Source organism: Ostrea edulis, chromosome 1 (genome assembly GCF_947568905.1).
Source record: "Ostrea edulis chromosome 1, xbOstEdul1.1, whole genome shotgun sequence".
Lineage (NCBI taxonomy): Eukaryota > Metazoa > Mollusca > Bivalvia > Ostreida > Ostreidae > Ostrea > Ostrea edulis.
The window spans coordinates 100,093,212-100,104,459 of NC_079164.1; the positions used below are offsets into that span (position 1 = coordinate 100,093,212).

Consider the following 11,248-nt stretch of genomic DNA (forward strand, 5'->3'; position numbering starts at 1 on the left):
GCGGGGATTATTAGATCATTCGCATGCTCATTAATAAATTGACAATTAGACAAAATTTATCAATTAAACAAACATAAAGGCTAAAGCACAATTTCCTGACACTGCTATTTTTTAAACCAACACACTTCTTCCTTCGGCTTGTTAAGACATATTTAGTAATATACGATATGTATGTATGACATTTGTAAAAGAATTATTTGTTCTTGAGTATATCTTGTCAGTTATTTTTACTGATTGGTATGCATATTCTATCGTTTGACATCTCTTCTCTTCATTGTACATGTGTACATCATCATACTACATGTAATCATCTCATGTTTGCAGGGCCGTAAATTAACCTTCAATTTGGAGGAGGCAGGAAATTAGGACGCTGAGCACATTTTGTGCACACTGAACACGTTTCGTGCAAAATCCTTGATTCTAGGGCCTTCTAAGATGTTACTTGACTAACTCATTCTAAAAGAAAGATTTGGAATGCTTTTTAAGGGAGGTATCATGTTCTTAGTTATTGGAAACAACATAAATTCTAATGAACTTTAAATTTTAATTTTTTTTGGCTCAAAAGTTGGAGGAGGCAGCTGCCTCCTCCGCCTCCATGTAATTTACGACCCTGGTTTGTCTATTTTGTATTCTATCCTATTTAGAACTCGATGCATGAGTGAATATACTGAAAAATACGTTTTTTATTATTTTTTTTGGTACAAAGTTTCGGTCAATAGAAAGTGTTTGATTTGTTTATAGATTTTTTTTATACGAAGTAGCGATCGAAGTACGAAATGACCGGGGTACGAAGTGGTCAGGGTGGAAAGTGACTGTACTTTGATTTCATAGATGTCTTTCATGGTGGCGGGATAGTGAGATTTAGAAAACACAGGAGTATTTCAATTTGTATGAGAATGGAAGAGGTTTGTATGAAATATCTTTCACTTGTCTATGTTCACATGGACGTGAGCAAGAGCAGACGATCCAACTTTATACTGAATCGTCCGACGCGACTAAGACTAGGCCTGGCTTGTTATTTTTTTTAAGTGCCCTCCACTGGCCACTGTAATGGCACGGACTCCGGAGTGACCATTGTCATTGAAGTCTGGTGACGATGACCAGAGACCTATCATTAATATTATCATGTCTCTGCTTCGGCACCTAAAGCCTAGGATCACATTATTGTAAGGAAATGCAATGTTCACTTCAAATTTCTTGTGAAAGTACCCTTTTCTAAAATTAAACCCCAAAGTTCCCAACTTTTGGTTCAAATTCCATGAGAATTATTCAGTTGATGGATAATCTGATGTACACTTAAGGGTCAAAATTATTTCTGCGCTGATAATTTTCATTAATATTCATTACAACTTTTATATTTTAAAAACTTCACCAAAATTTTGTAATTATATGTCATTATGAAATTTTCAGAATATATATGCAGAATTCACCTGTTCACTCAAATTCATGACAGATATTACTTTTATTGTTACTTTATATATTTTTTGTGGGGTGATTTATGAATTACGGGGTAGACTTTAATAAAATACTAATTCATATGAAATTGTGTAAGAAAGTTCTTACAAGGTTATATATATATCCTAGTGAGTGTTAAAAACTGTACATATATATATCATCGACTGACCAGTTTCGGTGACCTTAGTGATAAACAGCGATTTTCTCATATAATCACTTGGATTAAATAGATAAATTACACACCTACCTTTAAAGTAATTAAATATCTTTACTTTCATCCAAAAATTCCAAATTCATTGTTACGTTAATTGAATATATTTTCGTAACAAAAAATATGTCACTTTGTGGTCCTAAAACGGTGACGTCACCTATTTCGGTGACCATTGTTAATATAGGTTTGCCAAAAGTTTGTAACTTGTTTTTAAAACGTATATACAGGAGGAATGTGCAACTAAACGTCAATGGATAAAATAACATAGTGTAGAATTCTAGACTTTTGGTATAATTTATATTAATTTGAAGGTTTGCTTGAAAAAGTAATAAGTAAATGGGTTTATTTTTGGGGTGCTCGTGTTGATTTTTTGCATATGCTCCTTCTAGTAGTTCATTTTCGGAAAAAAATTCAAGACATACTTTATATATGTTTGCAAACACTACGGCGAAATTGATGACGCAATCTACACCCGGAAACGACAATGCGCACACGTAAACAAAAGGTCACCGATTCTGGTCAGTCACCGAAATATGGCAGTCGATGATATATATATATATATAATTATATATATAGATAATAGTTACTTTTCGCAATGATCGGTAAAAGTATAGGTAAAAAATAAAAATGAAACACGAAGACGTTTAGTAAAGCTTTAGCGCTTTCATTTCAAATCTTCAGAAGCTAAATATATATATATATATAGATAACAAAAGCAGATTTAAATGCATGATAAATCATTTGTAAATTTTTTATCAATGCTTTAAAAATTATATTATTCAATGAATTATAGTGAAAATTAGCAGTGCAGAAATGCTTTTGACCCTTGAGCATAGTTTTGCACAGTTGCTACTTAACACGTGTTTAAAATACAGGTGACTTGAATTCCAGTTCTAAGTAAAATTCTCTTGATCTGACTTAATTTATATAACATGAGAGAACAATGAGACTCTAGTTCACTGTGTATTGTATGTATCTATGTTGACTAGATCAGTGATTCCGAAAGTCCGTCGGACATTGGCAAATGTCCGGTAATTTTTGTTTTGGTTCGATCAATATCAGTTCAATGTTGGCCGGACCAAGTGTCCAATAATTTTTTTTCCCAATGAAATACATGATTAGATAAATTTTCAAGTTTTAGCAGCATGTCCCAAAATTTATTCTGTTCTTTAGTCATTGCAAACTGAAAACATGTTTACCATGTTTACGTATAACTCAAATATTTATCAAACTTGCAATCATCTTCAATTCCCCCCGAGAGGGTGATAATACAATACGCAAGTTCCGAGTTACCCAAAAGTTATTTCCTTTTGTCGAACTCTTTCGTATTTTATGACGTATGGTGGGTACACAATGTATACATTATATCGTAGACTGACATTGTACATAACGATTACGTACGATTAATGTAATGAAAGCATAACTTTTGTTTATATCAATCACTGGTATGCATATTCTGGCCATATCAAGTATAATTTGTTTGAATAAGATCATCAAATTGGCTATTAAATCATTATTCGTTTCCTCTTCTATATGAGTGACCCTTTTATTAAAGAAAGATGGCAATTAACAATATTTGTTTGAACCATTTTGTTATCCAATATTCATAAACTCACTAAAGTTGCCTTTCCCCTGAGATAGGATGGTCTCAGAAACTCTGGATATTATCTTTAGAAATAATACAACGATAGTAATTAGCAAATGTACCTACTGTCATCATATTTTACGTCATAATTTACGGAAGAGTTCGATAAAGGGAAATAACTGCTGGGGAACTCAGAACTTCCGTATTGAGCAATATCCCGTGAAACTACAGACGTCTTTGAAGCGTTTGAATTAGGTAATAAATAACAGGTAAATAAAGTGTTTAAACTGTTCTCTGATGAAGAAGTACTTAAACAACATGGGCACGTTTGATTGAACTATTTACATTTGAGTTACAGGATTTGCTCGAGTTTAAAAAAAATTCATAACACAGTGTAAATTCAAGTTTGTCAAAACCATGGCCCCCAAGGGTAGGGTGGGGCCACAGTAGGGGATTAATTTGCCTATAAAATTTTGGTCTGGTAAAATATAATTTGGTCCAGTAATATCTCAATCATTACTGGACCAAATGTCCAGTAATTACCAGAAGACCTTGGGAAGCACTGCTAGGTCTGTCGATACACTGCGTTATTCTGTCAGTGATATTCTGTCTACATGTAGGTCTTTTAATTCACTGGGTAAATGTGTTATGACATCCAGATCTTTTATTTCCAGGTGGAGGAGGTGCCTACGTTGAAGAAGCAGCCCTCGAGATGCAGGCGTGGACTAGCATCAAGACTGGCTGCTAAAAATAAAGATATCTCGGAAGACAGGTGTTCCTCGGAAATCAGTGAGAAGTCTGCAGTGTATTCCACACAGGTGTCACGCATGCTAAACAAGCGGGGGATTTCTAGTGTTCTGCAATTTCAATGTCTGTTGTCAGGTATGTTAATGCTTGGCAAAAAGTGGAAATATTGTTGTGTGTAACCCTCATCCTTTTGTGTATGTAGTCATGTTTGTGTCCACCACATTGTGTGTGTGCAGGGGTAGACATTAACTTTTCTTCTTACTTGCCCTTCGAGCAATTAAACTCTTTAAGTTTTACTTGTCCGAATGAAAAACTTAGTTGTCCGAAATATTTTAGACTCTAACAATAATAAGCCTGTTAACCAGTAACTCTAATTATCTCTCTCTGTCAATTGTCAATTGATACAGTACGGTCTACTAGAATGGGCCTTCGCTATAATCTGACAATTTTGTTAAAGAAAACAGCAGTATATGGAGTTGGACATTACGTTCTAATATTTGATATTCATCAAGCTTAACACAATTATTATAATAATCACATTTCCTACTTAAATAATCACTTGCCTCGGGCAATCAGACAACCGTTAATGTCGATCCCTGGTGTGGGGGGAGTGGGTGAGGTGGGGGTGTTAGTCACATTGTCATATTAGTACGTGTGTTAGATAAATTTACAGATATACCTTATGCTTGTAGTTGATGATGATGACCAGTGATTAGGATAAGCAAATTGCTAAATATGACAATGACACATTACCAGCTAATGTCAATGTGACATTTCTAAAATTAATGTGCCATATTGAAATTTTCTGGTGACATTTAAAATGACAAATCTGAGAGACTAGTAAATCATAATCTAAACACTACTGATAGACGGTATTGCCATAGGTAACTTTAGTTTTCTTATTAACTGTCTGAATAGTATACTGATACGGGCAAATCTACAATGACATATTTTCTCCTTTTACATTAAGATTCTCATCATCTGTTTGTTTTGATTTTTCCGTGTCATTTTTTTTTTAAGGCTCTGCCATGTCATCTTCAGGCCAAAAATAAAAATTGATTTGTTTGATGTACTCCGACCGACCCGTCAAATTTGCTCCTACCCGATCATTTTTTTCAGCAATTTTAAATTTCATTTTTTTTTTTTTTTTGGTTCCCTTGAAAAATAGAAAATTCTCCTTACTTTAAAACTAAATATTAAAAAATTTCATGACATTAAAAAACAAACAAACAAAAACACCTACCTACCGACCCACCTTGAAAAATGTGGGTCGGAGTACATCAAACAAAAATATTTTTAATGATGGCCTCGTGTTCAATGGCTGCTTCTACAGTGTCTACTGGTTTATAATTATGGCGAAAATTTGGGAAAGTGTGCCTTTTGTCGAGCTTAGGGATTTTTCAGTTCCTGCATGTTAAAATACTAAATCAATGGTATTAAGCAATCAAATTGTTTTTCACTGTTTGATTAGATACTGAGGAAATCGAAAGTCATACTTGCTCTTAAATGTACTATTACAAATGCACTATAGAGAAAGATTTTCAGACACTAAATCGTTAGATTCAATGGGGGAACAGCTCAAAAGTTTTAAACTTCGTCTGTCTATGTAGTCAGTGGGGAAAAGCTTAATTAAGTATATCAATGATTTGCACCACAACTACGCAGCATTTTCAATATCTGTGCCATTTTTTAATTTAATGTGACTATTGCACAGGGCGTGTGCTTATCCCAATCACTGGATGACACGTGTTCTGTTTTCTATGACTGTAGGTGATGATGATGACATATGTTGTTTCTGTGACTGTAGGTGATGATAGTGATGAAAATGATGATGACGTAATTTGCAACAAGAAAGCCAAATCAAAAACGCAGACACGAGAAGTTCCAGAGCTGTGTACTGTTATCTCGGACGATGAGGAGGAGCTTCGTTGGTGAGCTACATAAACACAGATAACAATTGTATTTTGAAGTTTGTTTAAACCAGGACCATGGTTTTACACCGAAAAAATGGGGAAGTCTTATTGAGAACTACATGACAGGGCTCGAAATTAACGTATGCCCGTCAGTCTGTGACTAGTTAAAAGTATTGCGGACTGACTGACATATGTTTTAGTCAGTCCGATGGGACTGGTTAATTTTCTAAAGCATCATTTTGGAAAATATACTTATGAAATTTTATACACACATTTGGTATGCTTCGATCTGTAAATATCAGATGAATCTGATTTGTAAATATAAATCCCACATTTAAGTGTTACAATATTGTCTGAGGCATATTGAGTTTAATTTCATTTTAATAACATTAACGAAATATGTTTAATTATTTCTGGAAAACTCTGTTGGACTGGTAAAATTTTCTGTGGACTGGTTGAAATTATACCCCATCAGTCCGACTGGACTGGTGACATAAAAAGTTAGCTTCAAGCCCTGCATGAATGTGGGTACAGCTTGTCAACTTGATATGCAAACATCCTCTTACAGTGTCGATTTAAGTTTGTGACCTCAGAGGTCCAGAATGGTTTTATGTAGGAATGCATACAGGTAGTAAACACCTTTATCAACCCCTCAAAAGCTACAACATACAATTTGTCAAATATATTTGCATGAATCTTCTTGTCTTGTGATAATTCACACATTACTTATAACTTATGAGCAAGTGACTCAGGTAAGCATCATTGGCCATTGTCCTCTCATTATTTTCCACTCTATACAAGTTCATGCAGAACTAGTTAATGAACAAGGAATTGATTGTTTATACATGTTCATGTATAGGGTAAGTGATGATTGTAAAATTTGAGGTGACTGGCCAGAAGTATGTACTGAACTATTGTTTTCACACAGCAGCCCAACTGAGGTTACTAGTGAGTACATGTGGTGTTTATGGGGTTGTTTTGTCATTGTGGGAGTTAACCTGAAAAAAAACATCATATGCTGTGAGTGTCTGAGTGATGTGGGTTTTACCTCACAAAGCAACATACTGTGTATGTCTGAGTGATGTGGGTTTTACCTCACAAAGCAACATACTGTGTGAGGATTTGATAAATTGGAAAAACTTTTCCATATAAATAAAGTTGAAAATATAAGAATAACAAAAAAAAACCCACATTTTCATTTATATTTATTCAGTTCTTGATTCTATTTATTGATTATTTTTCAAGTCAGTTTACATTGTACAGTATATTTTCAATCATGTTCTGGGAAATTTTGCTTAAAGAATAGGGGAAGTGGGTTGATTTTGATCTGATATTCATTCTAACTTTTAGGGGCTGGGGAGTGAAGGCCAAAAAAGTTAGGATGAATATCAGAAACAACCTCAGCATTCCCAAAAGAAAACTTGTCTTCATAGTAGACTAAGTGTCGGTGACATTTTGTATTTACAGAGCAATGCTGAGGTTGTTTATTTGTATATATGTATATGGTGTATAAAGGGTTGATTTGGTAACCTCACAATACATGGTGATTGCACATGATGACAACTGTACATAGGCCTATTAAATGTGGTCAGTAGTACTGACCGTGTACGTGGTAGGCCTGTTAAATGTGGTCAGTACTGACCATGTATGAAGTAGACCTGTTAAATGTGGTCAGTACTGACTGTGTATGAGGTAGGCCTGTTAAATGTGGTCAGTACTGACCATGTATGAAGTAGACCTGTTAAATGTGGTCAGTACTGACTGTGTATGAGGTAGGCCTGCGAAATGTGGTCTGTACTGATCGTGTAGAGATTTGTTACTTTATGTTGCAGCACACCTCTGGACAAACTACCATCAGTGATCGACTGTATAAAGTCTCCCTCCCCACCCCCTCCCCCAGAACCTTTGCCTCTAGCACCTATTCTCACCAAGCAACCCTCCATGACAAGGGCTATGAAAAAAGCCATGAAGTAAGTGTGAATAGGCAGCTAAAGCCTATTTCATAATCATGTAAATATTGACCAAAATATGTAGATTAGGACTTCTTTTTTTAGCTCTGCTAGAACTTTTCAGCTTGAGGATATGATACATTATGCTTAACAAATCTTTTTTTATGCCCCCGAGATCGAAGATCGGGGTTATATTGTTTTTGTCCTGTCTGTCATTCTGTCTGAAACTTTAACCTTGCTAATAACTTTTGAACAGTAAGTGATAGAGCTTTGATATTTCACATGAGTATTCCTTGTGACAAGACCTTTCCATGGGTACCAACATTTTTGACCCCGTGACCTTGACCTTGGAGTTTGACCAACTTTTTGAAAACTTTAACCTTGCTAATAACTTTTGAACAATAAGAGATAGAGCTTTGATATTTCACATGAGTATTCCTTGTGACAAGACCTTTCAGTGGGTACCAACATTTTTGACCTTGACATTTGACCTACTTTCAATTTTTTTTATATTGGTCATAACTTCTAAATGGTAAATATTAGAGCTTTCATGTTGTACACGAGCATTTCTTTTGACAAGATCTTTCTACTGGTACCAAGATATTTGCCCTTGTGACTTTGGCCATCTTCGGAATTGGCCATTATCGGGGGCATTTGTGTTTCACAAACACATCTTGTTTTTTCTGATATCCACACAGGTATTGATAGACTCTTTCTTGTTTCACATTTGGATATAATGGATGGTTCTTTCACGTTGATATTGAACAGCTAGTCATTATAATGGATACTTTGATCATATTGATTTCAGACAGCTGTCAGAAGCCAAATCTTACCTCCAGAAGGACTCTGCCATTTTGAACACGTCCTGCCAGGACACAGATGATGTGATATGTCTTGATGATTCTCACGATGAAAATTCAATATTTTTCTTTGTCCAGTGCAATGCGGAGTTAAAGAAGCACAGAATGGGAAAGGTGAAATTATACTGATCAGAGTAATCTATAATAGTTGTAATATTAGAAATTGTCATCAGTATTACCCGAGTTCGTTATGTAGAAAACCAGGTATATATATTTTGCCATTAAAAAAACCCAACTTTCATTTGACATAAACTCATGCTGATATCACAATACCACACAAAGCAAAACTGATGACATCACAATACTAACCTCCAACACTTATGTTGAAGCATCCCATCATGCTCTTACATGGCTGTTCCAGTGTGTTGGCTGACGAACAGTGAGATGGTACACGTATAGGAGATAGGATATTACTTTTGTACAATGACTACTTAAAAAAAAAAAAATTGTGTAAAATGTTTAGCATTATATGTTATTTTTGCTATGGTGCTGGTGATACACAGGGAAATCTAGATATAAATTTACATTTCAAGAATAAAATGTCCGGCGTATTTGTATTATGGGTAAATAGAAACAATGGAATCGTGGGTAATTTCAGCATAAGTTGTTTTAATTCCACTTTGCTAAAATTTTACAATTTGTTACAAAGGCACAATCTTGGTGATTTTAATTTCACACCATAGGAATATGTCTTGAAAATTTCAATTATTTCAAAGCATTGAAATATTTTTATTATAGTATTCACTGTAGATTTTATTTCGTGAAAAAAATAAAAATTATGAACAGCAGAATTAAAACGGTCATGTCTCCCAATTTACAGTAATTCATTTTTACATAATTATATATATTTGAAATGATTTTTCCCCCCTCATATACTTGTGAGGATGGACTTTTATGTTAGGTAGAAAAGGTAACCCGTGATGTTTGATAGGTAGAAAAGGTAACCCGTGATCTTTGATAGGTGGAAAAGGTAACTCGCAATGTTTAATAGGTAGAAAAGGTAACTGAAATGTTTAATGGGTAGAAAAGGCTATGCATAATGTTTAATAGGTAGAAAAGGTAACTTGCAATGTCTAATAGGTAGAAAAGGTAACTTGTGATGTTTAATAGGTAGAAAAGGTAACTCATGTGTCAAAGTGCCATCATGAAAGGAAAACACTGAAAAAGCAAAGGTTTATTCTAGACAAAACATTGGTGAATACATATACATGAAAGATGAAGATAACGAACAGCAATCAATCTCATAACTCCTATAAGCAATACAAAATAGAGAGTTGGGCAAAGACGGACTCCTGTGCACATCAGAGGTGGGATTAGGTGACTAGGAGGAGTAGCATCCCCAGTCGACCGGTCACACCACCGGTATCAGATGCCTGATGTACAATGTAAATTATCTGTTACATTTGTATTCCAACATAGATGTAGCTAATGCTCAGTATAGCTTCTCATAAAAAAAATTCTTGATGGGGAAAGGAAAATGAAATTTTGGATTTTGTAGTGGGAGCCATTCAAGACTTTGGTAGATACCCTGTCTATTCAGCAGAATATTCCTGTCAGTGACATCATGTTGTCACTGAATGATGTCACAGTCCATCCCTCTGAGACCCCTTCGTCAGTCAAACTCAAGTCTGCAGACATTTTAGGTGAGTAATAGTAATTATAATAGTTAAAGATCAAAGGATAGGGACGCTTTGAATTGATAGACAAACAGACTGGTCGAGGGGATAATTTCTCTTTTGTACCAACAAAGCTTGGATGGTCTTTGATAACCATCAGTGAAGCAAGGCTGTAAAGGTAACACGTATGTGAAATGAAAAGACAAAATCAGCAAAAGAAGAGAAAATCTCTACATACATGTACTATCATCAAATATTCTGTGAGCTGAACAAGCGGCGCCATTTTGTTCAACTGTCGGTATCCTCAGCTGTCTCTGCTTTAATTTGTATGAAGCCACACAAGGAGTTCCTAGTATAGGATTCAACAGTTCGAGTTAGGAAGTTGATTGCCAAAATATACAAGATTCTGGTGTGCAATTTGTAATTTAAATGCCCCATTTGTTCAAAATGAATTGTGCAATTTTTATTGAAACGGCTTATAGCAATCATTATATAGAAAACAGTATGATAACTAAATGCATTTGCATAGTGTAGACGAATGAGCTCATGAGTTTCTATTTATAAAAATACAAGACTGTGAAACTTCAATGCAAAACCCATAGAAAAAATAAATAAGTACCACAAACATTTTTGGTGAGCAGACAAGTTTTCTCTTACCTTTGTTAGCTCACCTGAGCTGAAAGCTCAAGTGATCTTTTCTGATCACCCTTGTCCTTCTGTCTGTAAACTCTTCATATTTTCAACTTCTTCTCCAGAACCACTGGGTCAATTTTACATGAAAGCTTTCTGACATAGTGCAGATTCAAGTATGTTAAAATCATGACCTCCGAGGTAGGAGGGGGCCACAATAGGGGATCAAAATTTTACATACAAATATATAGGGAAAATCTTTAAAAATCTTCTCAAGAACCA

General features: G+C 34.9%; 1 protein-coding gene across 2 annotated transcripts in view; it reads left to right on the plus strand.

The window, feature by feature from the left end:
• The first annotated feature begins 399 nt into the window (after nt 1-399).
• LOC125670430 (NFATC2-interacting protein-like) overlaps nt 400-11,248 on the plus strand; it is a 15,682-nt gene continuing 4,833 nt past the window's right edge. Inside the window, exons 1-6 of one of the 2 annotated variants that reach the window (XM_048905600.2) lie at nt 400-905; nt 3,926-4,133; nt 5,806-5,929; nt 7,744-7,881; nt 8,669-8,834; nt 10,219-10,363. In XM_048905600.2, coding sequence (XP_048761557.1) covers nt 891-905; nt 3,926-4,133; nt 5,806-5,929; nt 7,744-7,881; nt 8,669-8,834; nt 10,219-10,363 — 796 coding nt within the window. In that variant the 5' untranslated portion in view covers nt 400-890. Of the gene's footprint in view, nt 906-1,147; nt 1,167-3,925; nt 4,134-5,805; nt 5,930-7,743; nt 7,882-8,668; nt 8,835-10,218; nt 10,364-11,248 lie in introns of those variants that run through there. The other variant, XM_056140714.1, reaches the window with a different exon arrangement.